Genomic DNA, 23,498 nt, shown 5'->3' with positions numbered 1-23,498 from the left:
TCTGTGTGTAATGACTCTATATAATATATAGGAATAGATTCCTCTGTGTGTAATGACTCTATATACCGTGTTTTTCCAAAAATAAGACCTCCCCCAAAAATAAGCTCTAGTAGGGATTTTCAAAATTTTCGGAGCAAGGCTTAAATATAAGACCTCCCCCGAAAATAAGCCCTAGTCCCGGATCAATAATTAAGTGTCCGTGCAGCTAAAAGGGTTACAGATACTGGAGGACACTTCATTATAGACAGCGAGCACCCAGGAATCACATTCACCCGACGCTGAGCGGCAGGACCTGCAGTGATCGCACACACACACACACACACACACAATCAGATCTCACACACAAACATCCGTTCTCACACACAAACATCCGTTCTCACACACAAACATCCGTTCTCACACACAAACATCCGTTCTCACACACAATCAGATCGCACACACAAACATTGGATCACACGCAAACTTCAAATCACACACACAAACATCGGATCGCACACACATCGGATTGCATACATACTCATCACATCCAGCGACACCGATCTCTTCTCGCCAGCAGAATCCTGAGAGGCAGTGCGGTGGAACGCAAGGACCTGCAGAACAGGACCTGTGGCCGGACACTTGACTTGCTCTCATCATTCCCTGTGGCTGGAAGCGCTGGATGTGATGTGATGTATGTATGTATGTATGTGTGTGTGTGTGTGTGTGTGTGTGTGTGCGCGATCGGCTGTGTGTGATCCGCTGTATGTGTCTGCGATCTGCTGTGTGTCAGCGTGTCAGCCAGCAGCAGGGTAGGACGGCATGCAGCACTCACCGGAGATCACAGGAGGACCTGGGAGCCACACAGACGTCCGGGTCTGGTAAGTATGAGTCTCCTGGGAAGTGAGAGGTCTGCTTTTTTGGGGGGTAAACTTACCCCCCAACCGTGTTTCTCCAAGAATAAGATCTCCTCCAAAAATAAGCCCTAGTGCTTTTTTGGGGGGCAAAAAAAATATAACACAGTGTCTTATTTTTGGAAAAACAGGGTAATATATAATAATCACGTGAATAGATAGGAATAGATCCCTCTGTGTGTAATGACTCTATATAATATATGCGTTTCACTTTTTGTATTACATTACTGAAATAAATTAACTTTTTGATGACTTTCTAATTTATTGAGATGCACCTGTACATCAGTATTGGCCTTTCTGGAGTGTCTGACCACTGGGGAACGTTGGTGAACAATCATTTGTATCTGGAGTAAAGGGGGCTTTACACGGTAGCGATATCGCTAGCAATTTCTAGCGATATCGAGCGTGTAAGTACCCGCCCCCGTCGCGCATGCGATTGTTTGTGATCGCTGCCGTAGCGAACATTATCGCTACGCAGCGTCACACATACTTACCTGGTCGGCGTCGTCGCTGTGACTGCCGATCAATCCCTCCTTCAAGGGGGAGGGACGTTCGGCATCATAGCGACGTCACCGCAACGTCACTAAGCGGCCGGCCAATCAAAGCGGAGGGGCGGATCTGAGCGTGATGTAAACATCCCGCCCACCTCTTCCTTCCGCATTGGGGCCGGCGGCAGGTAAGGAGACGTTCCTCGCTCATGCGGTGTCACACATAGCGATGTGTGCTGCCGCATGAGTGATGAACCACAATGGTAAACAACCTTTACCGATTTTTGAGTTTGGGACGACCTCTCCATGGTGAACGATTTTCACCATTTTTGAGGTCGCCTAAGGTCGCTGGTAAGTATTACACGCTGCGATATTGTTAATGACGCCGGATGTGCGTCACTAACAATGTGACCCCGACGATAAAACATTAACGATATCGTAGCGTGTAAAGCCCTCTTAACTCACTCAAAAGTGTAATTGCTTTTGTAATTACATTTTGTCTATATTACACAGACAAATACAAGTAGAGAATGTTGATCCAAAAAAGGAATACCAAGAAACTAGGGTGAGTGAAGAAATGTCTGGAAGCACTTTAACCAACTGCAGAATATCATTCCACCAGGAAATGTTCAAATCATCAGTCTGTTTAGTAACTTTTTCATTGTTTTGCGTGTTTTGAGCAATAGAAACCAGAGCATGTTGACCACTGCAAATACTCTGACATCGTTCTGGGAGTTATAAATCTTTTACCATGTTGTTAAACCCATCTCCCATGAAAAGATAAGAAGTTGTTAATTTGGTGACTGGTGATTCATGTTGAAGTGTCTGTGTCATGACAGGGGAGAGAGGTTATACCAGCTGTACAAGACAACACACAGGAAGGGGGAAGGAATATATTGTGAGACCAGTTATATAATAATGAGAAACTGTATTTTATTTGCTTTTTGGATAACAATCGTCTACAGTAGTAATTACATACATTTCTCAACCCTAATTTAGGCTCAAAATTACTTTCCCTTTATTGTGACTTTATAACTGTTTACAAGTAAAATTTGCCAATAAAACAAATTTAAAAAATTACATTAAGTATATCTTTGAAATTTGAATACATATTGTTGTAGAGGGGAAACCTTTTTCACATTCTAGATATTTTAATGGTCAATGAAATTAAATTTTTCATGAAAAACATTCCCCATATTGTCTAATGTGTGAGTGCTCTCATGTGTAACAAGATTTGATTCATCTGTAAAACTTTTCCCACTTTGTGACCAAGTATATCGCTCCTCCTCTGTGTGATTTCGCTCATGTCTAACGAGATTTGATTTGTCAGCAAAACACTTTCCACACTTTGAACATGAATATGGCTTCTCCCCTGTGTGAATTCTCTGATGTATAACAAGACTTGATCTCTGCTTAAAATATTTCCCACATTCTATACATAAAAATGGTTTTTCCCCTGTGTGAGTTCTCCGGTGTTTAGCAAGATCTATTTTTTGGTAAAAACATTTTCCACAATCTAGACATGAAAACCGTTTTTCTCCTGTGTGAGTTCTCTGATGTGTAGTAAGATTAGATTTATCTGTGAAACATTTCCCACAATCTAAACATGAATACGGCTTCTCCCCTGTGTGAGTTCTCTCATGTGTAGTAAGAATGGACTTCTGCCTAAAACGTTTCCCACACACTGCACATGAAAATGGCTTCTCTCCTGTGTGAGTTCTTTGATGCCTAACAAGATCTGATTTATGGTTAAAACTTCTTCCACACTCCAAACATGGATATGGCTTTTCCCCTGTGTGAGTTCTCTCATGTGTAACAAGAATGGATTTCTGCTTAAAATTTTTCCCACAAACTGAGCAAGGAAATGGTTTCTCCCCTGTGTGATCTATTTGATGTGTAACAACAATTGATGTAAGGTCAAAACTTTTACCACATTCTGAAAATGGATTATTTCCTTTGGAATCTCTTTCCATATTAACACCCATTCTTTGACTTTCATTTTTCTTCACAGTCTGCGATGAAACAGAATATAGGACCTGTTTATAGGGCTCCGATGACAGATTTTTGCTGTAAAGGTCTGGAACAATAACTGGGATAATGTCATGCTCATCATATGAATTTTGTTCGACATCAAGATCTTCTAATTTAAAATCGGAGGATGTTAAATATCCTTCTGAACTCCAGGTTCTGTCATCTGCCAACAAAAAAACTAATTATTGTTTTTGAAAAATATAAAACAAAAGACCACAGAATTTATGTTAGATCGATAACACTTTTCCAATTCTGTATTAAAGTTAGCATCTTTACAAGCATCATGCTTAAGTTCAGCAGGGTGACATTTCAATTCACAGTTCTGCTGTTCTTTGCCACCGTCATTGTCCACGTTAAGTTCATCAGAAGGGTGCGACGCATGCACAGTGAGCTACTGATGATATCGCAAGAACAATGTACTGGCTCACGCAATGTCATTAGAAGCTCACTGTGCAGGTGTCATCATTGCCTGGGTTTGTTGCAATGATGGCACATGCGCAGTGAGCTCCAAAAGTCATTTCAGGAGCTGATATCTAGCAACATCATCAGGAGTTTACTGCACAAGTGCTACCCCTTTTGATAAAATGGCCCCGGGCAATGAAGGTGCCTTGGCAGGGGAGATAGATCATTGAGGAAGAGTGACCTGTCAATCAATGACCAGATACTGGTGGTGGGCTGCGAAAAACTGAAAATCTGAACACACCCTGTTGCACCTGAACAGAAAACATTAAAGGATAGCGTTATAAAAAAAATGTGCCAATGAAATTCTACTACCAAGGTATAAATCTAAAAAGCAGGGACTTAACATTTATACATTTAGTCAGGGGTTGAATATCCTGCTGACAGGACCTTTTTAAAGGGAACCTGTCATCAGATTTGGTGACCATAAACTGCGGTCACCACCAGTGGGCTCTTATATACAGCATTCTAACATGCTGTATATAAGAGCCCAGGCCGTTTTGTAGAACGTAAAAATCACTTTATAATACTCATCTAACAGTCAGTGCGGAGCAGACTGGTCGGATAGGTGTCTTCGTTCTGGTCCGGCGCCTCATCTTTCGGCCATCTTTGTCCTCCTTCTTCTAAAGCCTGGGTGCATGACGCGCAGGTGCACTACAATACTTTGATCTGCCCTGCTCAGGGCAGATCAAAGTGCACCTGCACGGGACCTCAATGTCGGCTAGTGTGGATGACGTAGGACGCCTCATGCACCCAGGCTTCAGAAGAAGGAGTACAAAGATGGCCGAAAGAGGAGGTGCCTGACCCGGAGACACCCATCTGACCAGTCTGCGCTGCACCACCCATTAGGTGAGTATTATAAAGTGATTTTTACGTTCTACACAGCGGCCTGGGCTCTTATATACAGCATGTTAGAATTCTGTATATAAGCGCCCACTGGTGGTTGCCGCAGCTTGAAGTCGCCAAATCTGGTGACAGGTTCCCTTTAAATAAATTGGAAGGCATGAGTGCTTAATCCAGACCTCAGCCTTAAAGGGAACCACGTGGAAATATGCTATTAACCTGCAGATATGGGGTTATTCTGAAGGTTAATAGCATTCTCAACTTACCTGGCGCTTGCACATTAGACTCCACTGTCGGAAGGAAAAGAACTTAAACCCTCCCGGCGCCTCCATGACTGAAACCGGAATGCTGCCAGAAGGAATAAATTTGATTTCCTCTCGACAGCGGGGTTTAATGTAGTAGAAAGGGCTAGGGGAAATAGAGCAGGCACGTTACATTTACCAGTCACCGCGAGGCTGTAAGGCTACTTCCAGGGCCATTCATTAACCTCATGCATATGCGCTGCTTTCCCCATCCACCGGCAGTCCCGGCATCTGTGATTGGTTGCAGTCAGACCACGCCCTCATCGTGTGTGACAGCATCTCTGACTGCTTGTAATTACAGACGCAATGTGAATGTCTATATTGGTGTAAAACTAAATAAAAAATAGAAAATTGGCATAGTGCCCCCCCATTATGATATCCAGCACAGATAAAGCAGCTCTCAGCCCTGCACTTATCTTGATTGTGTATCAAAATAAGAGGGATCACATGTAATTTTTTCTTTTTTTTTTAAATTATTTAAATAAATAATTTAAAAAACGGTGTGTGGTCCCCTCAATTTTGACACTTAGCCATGATAAAGCCATGAGCTGGAGGCGGGTACTCTCAGGCTGGGGAGGGCAATGGTTATTGGGCACCCCAGCCTACAAAGAGCAGCTTGCAGGTACCCATGATTGTCATATCTATTAGATGCGACAATCGCAGAACTTTATCTGGCTCATCTCAACTGCCCTGGTGCGATGGCAATAGGGATAATAAGGGGTTAATGACAGCTCACAGCTGCCACTAAATATATACTGTATATATGCTAGCTGTAGTACCCGGGCGTTGCCCGGGATAGTAACTGTCTCTCTCCCAGTCTCTGTCTGTGTGTCTGTCTGTCTCTGTGTGTCTTTCCATCTCTCTCCCGGTCTCTGTCTCTGTGTGTCTCTGTCTCTCTCCCAGTCTCTGTGTGTCTCTGTCTCTCTCCCAGTCTCTGTGTGTCTGTCTGTCTCTCTCCCAGTCTCTGTGTGTGTCTGTCTGTCTCAGTGTGTCTCTCTCCCAGTCTCTGTCTCTGTGTCTGTCTGTTTCATTGTCTCTCTCTCTCTCCCAGCCTCTGTCTCTGTGTGTCTGTCTGTCTCTGTGTGTGTCTCTCTCTCCCAGTCTCTGTGTGTCTGTCCCTGTGTGTCTCTCTCTCCCAGTCTCTGTGTGTGTCTGTCTGTCTCTGTGTGTGTGTGTCTCTCTCTCCCAGTCTCTCTGTTTCTGTCTGTCTCTGTGTGTGTCTCTCTCTCTCTCTTTCTTCCAGTGTCTGTTTCTCTGTATCAGTCTCTCTCTCTATTTCTCTGTTTCTCGCTCAATCTCTGTGTCTTTTCCAGTCCGACTCTTTCCCCGTCCGACTCTTTCCCCGTCCGACTCTTTCCCCGTCCGACTCTTTCCCCGTCCGACTCTTTCCCCGTCCGACTCTTTCCCCGTCCGACTCTTTCCCCGTCCGACTCTTTCCCCGTCCGACTCTTTCCCCGTCCGACTCTTTCCCCGTCCGACTCTTTCCCCGTCCGACTCTTTCCCCGTCCGACTCTTTCCCCGTCCGACTCTTTCCCCGTCCGACTCTTTCCCCGTCCGACTCTTTCCCCGTCCGACTCTTTCCAGGGTCTGACTCTTTCCAGGGTCTGACTCTTTCCAGGGTCTGTCTCTTTCCAGGGTCTGTCTCTTTCCAGGGTCTGTCTCTTTCCAGGGTCTGTCTCTTTCCAGGGTCTCTCTCTTTCCAGGGTCTCTCTCTTTCCCCGGTCTCTCTCTTTCCCCGGTCTCTCTCTTTCCCCGGTCTCTCTCTTTCCCCGGTCTCTCTCTTTCCCCGGTCTCTCTCTTTCCCCGGTCTCTCTCTTTCCCCGGTCTCTCTCTTTCCCCGGTCTCTCCCTTTCCCCGGTCTCTCTCTTTACCATCTGTCTCTTTACCATCTGTCTCTTTCCCCATCTGTCTTTGTCTGTCTCTCTGCCTCTTTCCTTGTCTGTCTCTCTCTGTCTCTTTCCCTGTCAGCCTCTGTCTGTCTCTTTCCCCGTCTGTCTTTCTGTCTGTCTGAATTTTTATTTCCTATGTCTCTGTCTGTCTCTGTTTGTGTCTGTCTCTTTCCCTGTGTGCCTCTTTCTCTGTCTGTGCCTGCCTGTCTGTCTCTGTCTGTCTCTCTGTCTGTGTCTGCCTGTGTCTGTCTCTTCACCGACATCATATTACCTCACACATAAGCTTGTATACTATGACTGTCCTTTGTTCCTATAGCAACCAATCACAGCTCCTATCAATATCCTGTAGCTCGCAGCTCCATTCACTTTAATGGAAGCAGGTTTTTTGGAGAGTAACTGTAAAGCGCGGGGTTAAATTTTCTTGTCAAAACATAAATTTTGCAAAATTTTGTGATTGTAAATGCGCTGGAGCGGATTCCTTTAGCGGACATACACACACACACACACACACATACACACACACACATATACATGCACACATACATGCACACATACATGCATACATACACACAGCTTATATATATATACGTACATACATACTGAAGTCACAAAGCTCGGGCACAGAACATGTCCGCATGCTGTGGCTTCAGACAGAGACTGACTGAGCTGCACCGATGATGTCATTCAGTTTACTTGCAGTCACAGCTGGAGGTTCCCACGGTACCCCACCTGTGACTGCAGGCAGATTGACCTCAGATGACTTCATTAATCTCAGTGACCTCACCTCAAGTGAGGTCAGTGAGTTCCCAGACCTGCATCTCCTGGCAGAAAACCACGTTTTTTGACAAGAGATGCAGATTTGCTGCTGAAATTTATATACCATACTTCTCCAGTCGATCTGCATCACCTGACAAAAAAAAAAAAAAAAAGGCATCAAAACCGCATCATTTTTGCCAGTAGATGCAGATTAGGTACAGGAATTTGACGTATACATTTCAGCACCAAATCTGCATCTGTTGGTGAAAGAAGCAATAAACAAAAAAAAAACAGCAAAATCGACAGAGCGTAAAAAATGAACACAAAATTAAAGTAACCAGTGACTGAGAAGAATCTGTGATTTCTCTGCATTTAGTGGTCACTACTCACCTGGGCGGTTATCTGTAGGAATCTCCTCTTTACTCCGCTCATCACCCCTCACATATGTCTCTGTAGTATTAATGTGGGGCAAATCTTCACCCTGAAACAAATATTGTAAAAGTCACTGACAGATGAAGTCCCATCTATGATCAGCTCTAATCCTGCCATCTCCACCGCTCTCATTACACAACTATAACACATATAATACTGGAGCATAAAACAAGCCTGAGCACAAGACCTTCACAGCCGTCTACACATCATAGGGAGATTTCATGGCCCCTTCTCTCCATCTACCTGATGATCCTGAGGAACATCGGGGTCTTCTTGTTTACAGTCCTGTGGGAGAAGAGGACGGGGACATCTCTCTGGTGTTGTCCTCTTACTGGATAGACCTGGAGGAGACACATACAGGGACTGAATTCATTCCTTACATACAGATAATTATAGGCCGTGTGTATTTAGTCCTGTCTATTACCTGGTGATGTGAGGGGCTGGGCAACCACCATCATGACGTCCTTGTACAGATCTTTGTGTCCTTCTAAATACTCCCACTCCTCCATGGAGAAATAGATGGTGACGTCCTGACACCTTATAGGAACCTGACACATACAATGATACCGTCACCCCCGATCCCTTCATAGCGTTACTGTATAATGTCCCAGCATTCCCAGCAGTGTCACCTCTCCAGTCAGCAGCTCAATCATCTTGTAGGTGAGTTCTAGGATCTTCTTGTCATTGATGTCCTCATGTATCGGGGGGTGAGGTGGAAGCCCCGTGATTGGGCTCAGGGGTCTTCCCCATCCCTCAGACAGAGGGGCCTGACAGCGCTCACTAGAGGTCTTCTTCACTACTGTGTAATCCTGGTTATGGAGAGACACAGTAATAAATCTCACTACAGACATTTCCAGAGTCCTCACCTCTCCAATTCTGTCCATCTGTTATTCCCATGGCAGTTTTGCAACTAAAGTTTGATTAACCTCGATGCAAAATTTGAACCTCACCATCTTCCCAGCATGTTGGTCAGATATATGGGCCCTTAGAGAGTCCTAAATCCTGTAAGAATATATGACTTGCAACCCCTCCCCCATTATGTAGTAATGTCCCCAATCCTGTTCCCATCTCGGGATATATATGGCTCATCCTCGTGTATATGTTCCTCATCCCAGACCCATTCTGGTATACTGTATATGTGGCCCATCCTGGTGTACAGCGACACGCAAAAGTGTAACAATGTTTTAACTTTTGACTTTCAGGCTCCATATCTCACCATCCACTACAGCTTTGAGTGTGAGACGACCTTCATTTTATAGACAATTATCTTGTCTATCTCATAAAAATTTGACTTGCAGCTATTTAGCATAGGATTAGTTATGCAGATTCTTGTAATGTTACTGTATTCTTACTGTTTTGCTCCTGGGGTTTGAATTTTTTTTCTTCCTATATACTACAAATTACAACCTGTTCTCACATTCCCTAATAGCTCAGTGTGGTATTAGGTTGATTCCAAGTGAAAGGTCAGTGGGTCGAATCGAGGAGCAGCCATGAAGAAGATCACCCAAGAAAAGAGAGGCAGCCTCATCCAGCTCAACGATAGCAGTCTCCCGGACAATAAAATTGGTAAACTGCATCATGTGAGGCCATGACAGATGGAGAAATAAGAAATAAAGTCCAAGCCAAGAGGTGACATCCAGGCAAAATATTGGAGTCAACAAGTCGACTCCTCACAAGGTCTAACAGTTCTGGCCACAAACCTGGCAGTGGAGACGACTCGTATGCTTCGTAATAGTGAGATCACTGACGTCCATGCATACACTGTGCAACACACATTACACAAGTCTGTAATGGTGGCCCGAAAAAAGGTAAAGAAGCCTCAACTTCAGTATCATCACAATAAGCGTCAGCGCAAGTTTGCAAACAAGTACGGAAACTGGACAGTAGAAGATTCGAAACAGGTGATTTGGATTAATGAGACAAAAATCAGTAAATGGCTTTGATGAGTGCAAATGAGTCTGGAAGAAATAAAGGAAAAAGGGGCTAATGGATTGGGAAATTGAAGGAACTGTCAAGTTCAGTGGAAAAAGTCTGAAGATATATTGTTGTTTTACAGTCAAAGGCGTTGGATACTTGACCAGATTTGATGGTGGTCTCAATGCTGAGCTATATGTGAGGATAATACAAGATGAGTTACTTCATACACTTGAGTACTATGCGTAAGAAAAGAATGATATAGTGTTGCAGCAGGACAAGGAACCGAAACATATGTCGAGATTGGTGAAGAAATGGTTCAATGACAATGAATTAGTGGTGCTGGATTGTCCCCACAGTCCCAAATCCTCAAATCAGTCTAGCACTTGTGGGAAGAGTTGAAGAAAAAGCTGTATATGTCATGCAATGTTTGCAAATCAAAAAAGGTCCGTGGAGCCTCTGTTAGGAGTCTTGACACGGAAAACAGCCAGATATCCCTCCGGGAAGGACCTGACCAAGGAGTGGCTCTTTTTAGGAGACCACCACAACCACCATATTAAGTGGCCCTTTTAGTCAATATCCAACTCTGGCTAATTTCCGTGTCGAGACTCCTAACAGAGGCTCCACGGAGCTTTTTTGATTTGCATACTTCCCAGGGGGCAATGCACCTAGGATTTCACTGTGTTGAGCGCCTTTGCTGGCTGCCGGCAGTGTTTTCTCTGGCTGGTCTCCTCGAGATCAGTGATTGTTTTTTCATGCGATGTTTGCCATTGCACACACCTGCGGGTATGGTGTTGTCGAACTCTGTTCACACTACAGAGCGTGACAAGAACATGAGGCTTCTGTATTGTTCAGCCTGACCCAAGTGTTGGCTGGTTAAGGTTCACTGGTCTTCAGCTATGCAGGAGTTAATTTCTGCAGACTGGTGAGCTCAGGATGCTAATTGCCTCAGCAGCTGTCTCCTCCCTATTTAATAGTAGAAAGAAAAAAGGCGTGCACACTAGGATGATATTTCTTCAGGTGCAAGTGTAGTGCCCCACAGGGCAGGTGTTTTAACCTACTTGTCGCCGGGTCGGGGGTGCAGATCCTCTGCATCATCACAGGGTGGCTTGGCTTGGTCCAGTTGCCCAGAGGTATAGGGAAGGGTGGCGGTGGACGGGAGGCAGGAATGGAGGATGAGGGTGGTAGTTGGAGGTGGATGATGGGGGTGACGGTTAGAAAAGTCTATATGATGATCATGATGCCACCTGTGGTGGCGGCCAGGTATGCGGCCGCCGCTGCAGATGTTGGGTGCAGCCGGAATGGTGTTGCTCCCCACAGGCGGAGCGGGATTACCCCAGGGAGGATGATGGGAGGACAGGAGTGGTGGTAGTCCCTGTTGGCGCCGCAGTGCTGGGTGCCAGCGTCGGTTAAAGGAAAGGCAGAGGCAGGGGCTGCTGTTCCAAGTCTTTTTACTCACAGATTGTTCAAGTGCTGCCCCAGAGTACCGATCTCTGCCACGATGGGCTCCAGCCGATCCCGGATCCGTCGGCGGTCACCACCAGTGCCCGTGAAAGTCTGTTAGTGAAGTGTCCCCCAGTGCTATCCGGAACCCGGGCCAAGCCTCCTGCTCCAAGCCACAGGCCTATGAAATGAGAGAAACACTAACTCCAGTTGTCAGTGCTAGGTGTTATCCCAAGCTGTGCCCAGGAAGGTTCTGAAGGTTCTGTCTTTAGTGTGTTGGTTGCGCCTACTTCTACCCCATGTGGTGCCCGCCCCCAGTGGTTGTCCTAGCGACGGGGAAAGTCTCATTCTTTGTGATGGCTAACTATCCTGTCTGCCCTAGTCCAACCCCCTGTGATTAAGCACCTTACTGTTCTATATGAGTGTTTTGTGAAGGCATCGGCAGGTTAACCCCCTCCTGACCCGGGATAGATATTACCCCTGAAAAGTGGTGTAATACCCTGTGGCGCCTGAAACCCAGGGGCGCCATACAAGCGTATGGAGAAATGTAGGAGAAATCATAAATGTTGACACAACCAAATCCTACGTTTCGGCTCAAGGATCCTTGTTCACGCGGTCGCTAGGAAGAGAAATATAAACAGTGTCTAAATACAGTTAGGTCCAGAAATATTTGGACAGTGACACAATTTTCGCGAGTTGGGCTCTGCATGCCACCACATTGGATTTGAAATGAAACCTCTACAACAGAATTCAAGTGCAGATTGTAACGTTTAATTTGAAGGTTTGAACAAAAATATCTGATAGAAATTGTAGGAATTGTACACATTTCTTTACAAACACTCCACATTTTAGGAGGTCAAAAGTAATTGGACAAATAAACCAAACCCAAACAAAATATTTTTATTTTCAATATTTTGTTGCAAATCCTTTGGAGGCAATCACTGCCTTAAGTCTGGAACCCATGGACATCACCAAACGCTGGGTTTCCTCCTTCTTAATGCTTTGCCAGGCCTTTACAGCCGCAGCCTTCAGGTCTTGCTTGTTTGTGGGTCTTTCCGTCTTAAGTCTGGATTTGAGCAAGTGAAATGCATGCTCAATTGGGTTAAGATCTGGTGATTGACTTGGCCATTGCAGAATGTTCCACTTTTTTGCACTCATGAACTCCTGGGTAGCTTTGGCTGTATCCTTGGGGTCATTGTCCATCTGTACTATGAAGCGCCATCCGATCAACTTTGCGGCATTTGGCTGAATCTGGGCTGAAAGTATATCCCGGTACACTTCAGAATTCATCCGGCTACTCTTGTCTGCTGTTATGTCATCAATAAACACAAGTGACCCAGTGACATTGAAAGTCATGCATGCCCATGCCATCACGTTGCCTCCACCATGTTTTACAGAGGATGTGGTGTGCCTTGGATCATGTGCCGTTCCCTTTCTTCTCCAAACTTTTTTCTTCCCATCATTCTGGTACAGGTTGATCTTTGTCTCATCTGTCCATAGAATACTTTTCCAGAACTGAGCTGGCTTCATGAGGTGTTTTTCAGCAAATTTAACTCTGGCCTGTCTATTTTTGGAATTGATGAATGGTTTGCATCTAGATGTGAACCCTTTGTATTTACTTTCATGGAGTCTTCTCTTTACTGTTGACTTAGAGACAGATACACCTACTTCACTGAGAGTGTTCTGGACTTCAGTTGATGTTGTGAACGGGTTCTTCTTCACCAAAGAAAGTATGCGGCGATCATCCACCACTGTTGTCATCCGTGGACGCCCAGGCCTTTTTGAGTTCCCAAGCTCACCAGTCAATTCCTTTTTTCTCAGAATGTACCCGACTGTTGATTTTGCTACTCCAAGCATGTCTGCTATCTCTCTGATGGATTTTTTCTTTTTTTTCAGCCTCAGGATGTTCTGCTTCACCTCAATTGAGAGTTCCTTAGACCGCATGTTGTCTGGTCACAGCAACAACTTCCAAATACAAAACCACACACCTGTAATCAACCCCAGACCTTTTAACTACTTCATTGATTACAGGTTAACGAGAGAGACGCCTTCAGAGTTAATTGCAGCCCTTAGAGTCCCTTGTCCAATTACTTTTGGTCCCTTTAAAAAGAGGAGGCTATGCATTACAGAGCTATGATTCCTAAAACCTTTCTCCGATTTGGATGTGAAAACTCTCATATTGCAGCTGGGAGTGTGCACTTTCAGCCCATATTATATATATAATTGTATTTCTGAACATGTTTTTGTAAACAGCTAAAATAACAAAACTTGTGTCACTGTCCAAATATTTCTGGACCTAACTGTACATTAACCCCCATTACACCTGTTTTTATATCTTACCAAAGATACACAAATCCCTCAATAATCCACCAGGGCGGCCAATCATTGCTTCAACTTATTCTCTGCTTTCACCTCTATCAACTTACCTGATAAAACCTTAACGCCTCTGACCGAAAAAACAAAATCCTTTTTACTTGACACAGGTGACTTCCTAGAGAAAATTAATAATCTACCTATGATCCCCCCAGACAGTACACTTGTTACTATGGATGTCAACAGCCTCTATACCTCTATCACATATGAGAGGGGTATAGAGGCACTTAAAAATACATTAGAAAATTCTAAACTTGACACCAATTCTATTGCATTACTGGAGATCTTTTTGAGGGAAAATTACTTAGTATTTGGTGATGACTTCTACAAACAAATATGTGGTACAGCAATGGGGTCCAATATGGCCCCAGCATATGCAAATTTATATATGAATGAATTTGAGGAAGTCTACGAATATACAAATCCTCTTTACCAACAATATGTGACCTGTTGCTATTGTTTAATTAACGACATCTTCTGCATCTGAACAAGGAACCAAACTGACCTAGAGAGATTCCTTACAGATATTAATTCCATTAGACCTGAATTATCTTTTACATCATCCCAAAGCTTAACTACAGTAACCTTTTTGGATAACAGATGCACAAAGACATCAGACATCTATACCAAACCACTGATTGCAATGGGCTATTGTTATACGATAGTTGTTATCCCAAATCAACTAAAAATAGTCTTCCCCGTTCTCAATTTAAAAGGGTCACACGTATTGTCTCGGACAAAAATATTTTACCAAAACGCCTCCAGGAGATGACTGATAGATTTGAAGCTCGTAATTACCCACCAATTTTGCTGAAAAAAAGAGTTTGACCATGTCCTCCTAGACCAGAAACTGAATCCAATGTGAAACTTGAAAGAGTACCCTTTGTCCATTATTACCACCCTGTAGTGCCCAAAATACACTCCATCATCAGGAAACATTGGCCTCTACTTCATAGGGCCTATCCTGAAATCACTACATTTAAAGCTTCTCCACTTATATGCATGAAAAGACCCCGTAACTAGTGTTGAGCGAGTAGTTAACTATTCGCACTCGCTATGCTGTTAGCAAGTACTATCCGCTACTTGCATATTCATTGCGAGTAGTGGGCACAAAGTAAGTCAATGGGGATACTCGATAAGTAGCGAGTAACCCGAAAGCCGTACTTTGTGTGAGTAGCGAATAGTACGGCTTTTGGGTTACTCGTTACTAAGCGAGGATTCCCCATTGACTTACATTGCGCTCGCTACTCATAACGATTATGCGAGAAGCGGACAGTACTCACTAACAGCATAGCGAGTACGAATAGTTAACTGCTCGCTCAACACTACCCGTAACATCAGAAACCAACTTGTCAAGGCCGACATTGGCCCCTTGAAAAAAGAACTGATTCAGCCATACCTTGGCACTAGACGCACTGGCACTTACCCATGCTTGGGCTGCGCAGCATGCTCAAATATGATCAAAGGGAACAGTTTTACTCATCCTAGAACAGGAAAAACATACCCCATAAAAGAATTCTTCACTTGCGATTCAAACTTTGTCATATATGTACTTATATGTCCCTGCGGTCTCTTTTATGTTGGGGAAACTACCCAGCATGCAAGAGACCGCATAATGAGTCACAAGTCAATGATCAGATGCAATAAAATCTGGTTACCAATACCACTTCATTTTAAAGAGGCGCGACATATGGTTGCTCAACTGAGATTCCAGATTATAGAATGGGTCCCAAGACCCAAAAGAGGTGGCAACCATTTCCAGTTACTCAAAAAACATGAATTACTGGATCCACAGCTCCGAACATTAACACCTATGGGACTGAACATAGAAAGGGACTGGATGGTGTAAAAATGTCTAACTATATTTTTCAATTTTTTAGCTACAGTGATGATAATGCTGCTCCATTGGATTCCTTTCCCATCCCACTCCTTCCCTACCCTCATCCCGACCCTGGATGGTAAGATTTTTCATTGACTCCTATGGACTACACTACCCTACAAACAGACAATTTTAGGTTGAATTTTTTGTTAACCACATCATATGCGTCTATTAAATCTTTAACATTTTACAGATGTAATTATCACTACACACAGATCACAATATCCTAATACTAAAATACATTAGGGTAAGAAAAACCAGTCCGTTCATATAATTTCATCCATACATATTTTTAGTTTACTTTGTTTACTATACTGTTCATCACACTATCCTACAATATATCGCCTCAAATACTTTGCTTAGGTACCTGTCCCATACTTACTGTTCACTTCACTAGTTAGGATAACCATTTTGTCCCTACATCTTAACATGTACCTTCTATTTCTTCAAGTTTACCCCTATATCTGCCACCTTAGTTTTCATTCTTCTACACTATCTCTACCCAACTAATGAAACACCAGGTAGTACCTTTATAGATCCTTACCATTACATCAGCACATCACTAGTTGTATTAAACACGCATGCGCAGCCATTACCATAACTACCAGGACGCTTTAATATACAAACGCATATATTCACTGTCATGCGCATGCCACTTTCCAAAGCGCAGACGCAGGAAAACGGCAATATACACCTACACATTCATCCTCTTGTCATACGAGAGGTTGCGAGTACGCATGTGCCAACCACTCAAACACATTTTAGCGTGTAGACGCGGACACAGGTCAGTATATCACCATACATTACTCCATTGTGCTTGATGCGCATGCACAGGATACTCAGATGCTCCCCAATGCGCAGATGCCAGCATCTTAGATTCCACAGTGACACATCACTACTCTGTTATGACCAATGAACAGACGCCTCCCCAACGCACAGGCGCCAGCAGCCTAGGTTGCATAGTGATGTGTCAGTTTTTGGTTACGACCAATGAACGGGCACCCTCCAATGCGCAGGCGCCAGCGTCCGAGGTTACACTGAGACACGTCCCTTCCCTGCCACGGCCAATGAACGGACACTGGGGGCCATTTATAGCCCATACTACAGGGCTGCATGAAGGACAACAGAGGCATGGGAGTGCTCACGACACAAAGGTATCCTATATCAGCTTAAATACAACTATTCTTCTTTTCTTTTTATCTTCCTCTTCCCCGCTCCTCCTTATATGTTACATTTACTAATCAAGTATTTACTCTACGTTATAGGTACCCTCACCACCAAAAAAAACCCTCACGTTCCAAAGATATCAGCATTAACAGAGAGCATATAACTGCCTTATAGGAGCTATCATCACTACCTTTTCCTCTACCCTCATCCTCTTCCCTTTTTTTACTTAAATGCAATTTTTACTAATACTATTAATTGTATCATATATAAAAATTGATGGATCGTTATACTGTTATATGTATATTTCATATCATCTATCGTATAAATATATTTTCACATTGGGAAATTCTTCTCATAATTTTGAAACATGCTAATCTATAGAAAAAAGTTTATATTGCGAACATACTAAATATATTATACATATTTGTATATATGTATTTAGAAGTTGTTTATGTTTCTCTTCCTAGCGACCGCTTAAACAAGGCTCCTTGAGACGAAACATAGGATTTGGTCGTGTTAAAATGTATGATTTCTCCTCCCAATTTAAAGCAAGGCTTCTTTCCTGTGTGTGCCAATGATAGCTTAGCTCCAGCGATTCCCAGTCTTGGTGATTTTCCTGTTTATGGTGATCCCTGTTGCGCTTCTGAGTGGTGTGAACGTTCCCCTGTTATGCATTACTTCCTTCCCTTTTGGATTACCCCTCAGTGCACATATTGTCTCTCCTGTGTATTTTGAGTGCTGTGTGTATAAGTTTCCGTTCTCCCTTGTCCGTGTCATTTTGTGGGGTTTTGTCTTTGTGTTTTCCGGCCCGCCCCAAGGGTGTGGGGAGGGGGAGTAAGATCAGGGCTTGAACAGGAGTTAGGGTCACACTAGGGGCTCGGACTGGTCTACCATCAAACCTACCTCCGAGATAAGGGACAGTACAGGGACTTTAGTCTGAGGGTCAGTCTAGGGTCATCTGTCCTGTCTTTACATAACCCGTGACAGTACACATCTCCAAGTAAGTTGACCAGTATGCACTAACATTGGAAACGTGTAGAAGAGACCTGGGATCAGAATCGGATCAAGATATGCTAGAACCTGATTGAGAGTCCAGAAGGATTCAGGCAGTGCTGAAAGCCAAAGGATAGTTACAAAATACCAACAAAATAATACAAATTTAAATTTGGATTTTTAAGAGCAAAACAATATCAATGGAGTGACATGATAAGAATCTGCATAACTAATCATGTTCTAAATAGTTGCTAGTCAAATTTATGTATGAGATAGCCAAGAAGACTGTCTCTAAAATGAAGGTCGTCTCACGCTCAAAGATGTAGTGGATGGTGAGATACGGAGCTGAAACTCAAAAGTTCAAAACATTGTTACCCTTTTTCTTGTCACTGTATATGTTCCCCATCTCGGGCCCATCTTGGTGTATATATCTCCCATCCTGGTATATATGTGGCCTATCCTGGTATATATGGCCCTTCCCGGTATATATGTTCACACAATTTTGGTATATATATTCCCCAACCTGGGCCCATCTTGGTGTATATTTTCCTCATCCTAAAGTATATGTCCCCCATTCTAGAATATATGTTCCCCATCCTGGCAGATACGTGGCCCATCTTGATATATATAGCCCATCCTGGTATATACTGTATGTCCCCCATCCTGGTGTATATGCATCCCTTTCTGCCGTTAATGCATTAAAAAAAACACCACGATTTTACTCGCCATCCCTCCGCTTCCTCGCTGCGCGGCATCCTTCTGAATTTGGCAACTGACTTCAGCGTGAAAGCAACGGGCAGCATATGGCGTGTCTGACACGCTCGCCCAGTCACAAGCGCACTGACGTCAGCAGCCTGCTGAAGACTCACATCCAGCTGAGATATGTATTAGTGCTGGGGGGCAACCTCTAGCCCCGGGCGTGACCGCAATCGTCATGCCCCTGTCCCATGGTTAATAATGATGTGACATCATCAGAATCTCTCACCTCTCCAGTAAGCCGGAAGAGGATCTCTAGGGTGAGGGGTAATATCCTCTCCGCCATCTTGTCCCTGTCCATATCCATCCTTCACGGGGCAATCAGGAGAATTCTCTTCTATAGAAGATCTCCACTGAGAGGATCCGATATTGTAGGGACCTGAATGGGGAGAAGATGACGATGTAACATCATAGAGAATCCGCTGTAATAATACAATTACTGGAGAGAATAAGGGGAAACATATGAGGAGACAGAACGTGTAGATTGTTTGTGGAGGGAAATATAAAGTTAATATCCGGTCAGGACGGATCCTCGGTGATTGAGGTCATAGTGATGTCACCGTCACACGAGTTACAGGCAATCAAGGGCCACAGCGATCACGTGTCATACATAGTGACATCACGGCTGTGACCAATGACGTAGCTGCAGTGATGCCATCAGAGACTGAAGGAAACACAGGAGCATCAGCCCGAGAACAACACAACCGCACTCTATAATCCGCCTGCTGCGCCCCCTGTGCACTCTCCACAGCAGAGGATGTCGGGGGAAGGGTCCGGTCTGTCGGATTCTCCACAGTTGGATCTTTTACGAACACAGGGGCCAAAAACCAAGCGTTCCTATATAGTGGGGAGAAAGCGATCGACTGAACAATTATTCTCCACAGCATCTAATCTGTGCTGCGACCAGTAATGGGAAATCTGCACCTACCTCCACCTGCAGAGCCGCACACTAGATATATGGCTGCTCTGTGTTTACAGGACCTGTGATGATGTCACATGGAGGGGAGGAGTCAGGGGTCACATGATCAGCTCCTAAGTGTATGTAGGACTCTGCTGTCCTGGGTGTCATGGTGCTGGATGAGGTGAAGGTTATGTGTGGGGTCAGGAGGGGTTTACAGTGTGGATGTAGCAGAGCTGTGTGTGTACGAGGTGTACGGAGCAGAGCCGTGTGTGTACGGAGCTGAACCGTGTGTGTACGAGGTGTACGGAGCAGAGCTGTGTGTGTACAAGGTGTACGGAGCGGAGCCGTGTGTGTACGAGGTGTACGGAGCAGAGCCGTGTGTGTACGGAGCTGAACCGTGTGTGTACGAGGTGTACGGAGCAGAGCTGTGTGTGTACAAGGTGTACGGAGCGGAGCCGTGTGTGTACGAGGTGTACGGAGCAGAGCCGTGTGTGTACGAGGTGTACGGAGCGGAGCCGTGTGTGTACAAGGTGTACGGAGCAGAGCCGTGTGTGTACGAGGTGTACGGAGCGGAGCCGTGTGTGTACGAGGTGTACGGAGCGGAGCCATGTGTGTACAAGGTGTACGGAGCAGAGCCGTGTGTGTACGAGGTGTACGGACCGGAGCCGTGTGTGTACGAGGTGTACGGAGCGGAGCCGTGTGTGTACGAGGTGTGTGGAGCGGAGCCGTGTGTGTACGAGGTGTACGTAGCAGAGCCGTGTGTGTACGAGGTGTACGGAGCGGAGCCGTGTGTGTACGAGGTGTACGTAGCAGAGCCGTGTGTGTACGAGGTGTACGTAGCAGAGCCGTGTGTGTACGAGGTGTACGTAGCAGAGCCGTGTGTGTACAAGGTGTACGGACCGGAGCCGTGTGTGTACGAGGTGTACGGAGCGGAGCCGTGTGTGTACGAGGTGTGTGGAGCGGAGCCGTGTGTGTACGAGGTGTACGTAGCAGAGCCGTGTGTGTACGAGGTGTACGGAGCGGAGCCGTGTGTGTACAAGGTGTACGGACCGGAGCCGTGTGTGTACGAGGTGTACGGAGCGGAGCCGTGTGTGTACGAGGTGTACGTAGCAGAGCCGTGTGTGTACGAGGTGTACGTAGCAGAGCCGTGTGTGTACGAGGTGTACGTAGCAGAGCCGTGTGTGTACGAGGTGTACGTAGCAGAGCCGTGTGTGTACAAGGGGTACGGAGTGGACCCGTGTTATATGGAGCTGTCTGGACGCTCTGCACTCACAGCTTATTGCTCCTCTCTGGTGTTTCCGCACTGTAAGGCCTGAAGCCTCGATCAGAGACCTCACCCCCTCCCCTCCCCCATGTTTTTATTCCACCCCAGGATACAATGTGATTTGGAGGTCGGTATTGAGGTACCTTGTTTCTTTCACCATTTCCCTGCACTTGAAATTTTTTTCTCATCCTCAGGACTACAGATGAGCAAACTTGTTCACAAAAAGTTCATCAATTTCAAATTTGATACGAGCCTAAGGCTATGTGCCCACGGGAGCTCGCACCTGCAGATATATCCGCAGGTACGGCCGCAGGTTTCCCGCATCTGCTCGCCGGAATCCGCAGCTATTTAGAGCTGTGGTAGTACAGCGAAATATCTGCGGTAAACCTGCGGGCATTCGTGCGGATTACCTGCGGAAGTCCCGGTCTCTATCTCCATAATGGAGAGCCGGGATTTCCGCAGAAAGAATTGACCTGCAATTACGTGCGGCTGCGGTAGATCCGCAGCATGTTCGGCAGCCGATCGCATCCGCAGCATGTTCCGCAGCCGATCGTATCCGCAGCATGGACACAGTACTCTCCATGTCCCATAGGATAACATGGGGAGTGTCCGTGCATGCTAAAACCTGCGGATTTATCTGGAAAATCCAGAAAATCCACGGATTTTCCGCAGATAGATCCGCAGTTTTAATCTCCCGTGGGCACACAGCCTTAGTGCGCTCAACTTGGGCTCAGATTTCCGACCACTTTTATGAAAAGCTGGTAATGTTTGTTTTTGTTCGGTAACTTTTTGCAGCTTTTCTAACACTTTATTATTACTTTGGATAAGAGAGTGGTGCTGTATGATGAGCAGGGAGACATGTTTGATGAGGAAAGGGAGTGTGGAGAGGTCAAAGGAGTGGCGGACATTTTTTTTTCGGCTTAATTTTATGTTTGTATGTTCCAGCAGCTAATCAGGGCACAGAAACCAAAACGTTCAGTCACAAGGGCTTGTGTCATTGACTGCCTAAGTCACATGTTCCTCTGCATATAAAACGTGAAATAATTTTTAATGAAACGTGGAAAAGAAAAAATATCCAACGACGTTTCGACCCACCGGGTCTTTATCAAGTCGCTGTCTGATGGGTGACTGTATAAGGTGAGGAATATAGTGCACTGAAGCACTAAGACAATTGAAAAAGGTGCCTTAGAGATAAAATGTGCAAGCGCAGCTGCGCCGTTGCTGGAGAACACTAGAATTCTCCAGTAACGGCGCAGCTGCGCTTGCACATCTTATCTCTAAGGCACCTTTTTCAATTGTCTTAGTGCTTCAGTGCACTATATTCCTCACCTTATACAGTCACCCATCAGACAGCGACTTGATAAAAACCCGGTGGGTCGAAACGTCGTTGGATATTTTTTCTTTTCCACGTTTCATTAAAAATTATTTCACGTTCAATAACGAGTGCAGTGAATTTATTAATACATGACTTTCGGGTATTACCCCATTTTCACTAGCACCATCCTCAACTCAGCCTGAGTGCAGACCATTTATTTGTTATTACCTCTGCATATAAAAAGCGGACATGCAACGTCATCAGAATTTTGACATTGCTAAAGGTTAGGGACAGTGCTTCGCTGCTGCTAGACAGTGCTCTGCTGCTGCTAGATAGCTTAACTTGGGGGTTTAATCATAGGTAGCTGAGATAGTTAGGATGGGGGGCGGTAGTGTAGAATAGAGAAGTGCAGTGTAGAGAACGTTCTGTTCCACAAATCGGCATTTCATCATCTAGTGATTGCTAATTGTGTGCTCCAGCTCAAACTTGCTATATCCCTTATCTAAATAGTGGCCATTCTGTAATCGAGCTCAAAATTGCTATTTCCTCGTCTAAATAGTGACTATACAAACTAGGATTCGAGCAGAATCCAGACCCTCATCACCAGACATGAAGCCTCTGAAGTGGATGTGATGATGATGAGTCTCAGATACATGAGGCGCACGTGTACTGTACTGTGGTGTCAGGGCAAAAAGAGGAGAAGGGTGACTGTCAGGGTGATGAGTGGGACGACAGAGAGGATGACGATGAGGTTGAAGATCCCACTTGGTGTTAACCCAGAGGCACACAGCTGAGTAGCTCAGCGCAGGAGGTGGAGGAGGAGGGAAAGACGAGGAGGTTATGTTGCCGATTCCCAGAAAAACACGTAGTGCTGCAACCACGACAAGCACTGCATCCTCAGCCACAATTCTGGCTGTGGCCAGCCATGGCCAGGGGTCTGCAGTTCGCTCCTCTGTCACTGTTAAAAGTGTTCTCACCCAGGTCTCTGCCCGCAGAACCTCCACTTGTTTACCGGTACAGTAGGGGTGAGTAAGAGCCGTCAGCTGTTACGGAAGTGGACTTATTCTGTCTCTTCCTGGTAGCAATGAATCCAACGCTCTAATTATCAGTCCCTTTGATAACTGTATGATTTTACTCACTCTAACGGCTTCCACAGATAGTGTTAACTCAGCCCAACGATGACTTGTAGAAAGAGAAGGAGAAACGCTGTAGTTTTCTTCTAGAATCTTGTATTAAGTACAAAGTAAAGGCAGGTGAAAAGGAATAATCTGTACAGGGTTGCAGACATGTCTCTTCAGTAATGGTTCCTCTAGACCAGGGGTCGGGAACCTATGGCTCGCGAGCCAGATATGGCTCTTTTAATGGCCGTATCTGGCTCGCAGACAGGGCTCCTACCTGTCTAT

The 23,498-nt window shown here is 45.1% G+C and overlaps 1 protein-coding gene across 1 annotated transcript; it reads right to left on the bottom strand.

Moving 5' to 3' along the window:
• Positions 1-2,286: 2,286 nt before the first annotated feature.
• On the bottom strand, positions 2,287-19,602 carry LOC142312327 (uncharacterized). The gene is made up of 7 exons (XM_075351258.1): positions 19,544-19,602; positions 18,845-18,994; positions 8,720-8,899; positions 8,515-8,638; positions 8,334-8,431; positions 8,049-8,139; positions 2,287-3,572 (listed from the first exon to the last, which is right to left on the bottom strand). The coding sequence occupies exons 2-7, from the start codon at positions 18,920-18,922 to the stop codon at positions 2,530-2,532; spliced, it is 1,614 nt and encodes a 537-aa protein (XP_075207373.1). The 5' UTR covers positions 18,923-18,994; positions 19,544-19,602; the 3' UTR covers positions 2,287-2,529.
• Between the last annotated feature and the right edge of the window lie 3,896 nt (positions 19,603-23,498).

This window comes from Anomaloglossus baeobatrachus, chromosome 5 (genome assembly GCF_048569485.1).
Source record: "Anomaloglossus baeobatrachus isolate aAnoBae1 chromosome 5, aAnoBae1.hap1, whole genome shotgun sequence".
In the NCBI taxonomy this organism is placed as follows: domain Eukaryota; kingdom Metazoa; phylum Chordata; class Amphibia; order Anura; family Aromobatidae; genus Anomaloglossus; species Anomaloglossus baeobatrachus.
The sequence above is the reverse complement of the archived record's forward strand: the minus strand, read 5'-3'. Positions and strand labels throughout refer to the sequence as shown.

What these genes read in the sequence shown, in the direction of transcription:
- LOC142312327 (XM_075351258.1), bottom strand. Translation starts at nt 18,922, where the DNA reads ATGGATATGGACAGGGACAAGATGGCGGAGAGGATATTACCCCTCACC. An exon ending in TTGAGCTGCTGACTGGAGAG is followed by an intron (nt 8,639 to 8,719) that starts GTGACACTGCTG and finishes TGTATGTGTCAG; the next exon opens with GTTCCTATAAGGTGTCAGGA. An exon ending in CCAGCCCCTCACATCACCAG is followed by an intron (nt 8,432 to 8,514) that starts GTAATAGACAGG and finishes TGTCTCCTCCAG; the next exon opens with GTCTATCCAGTAAGAGGACA.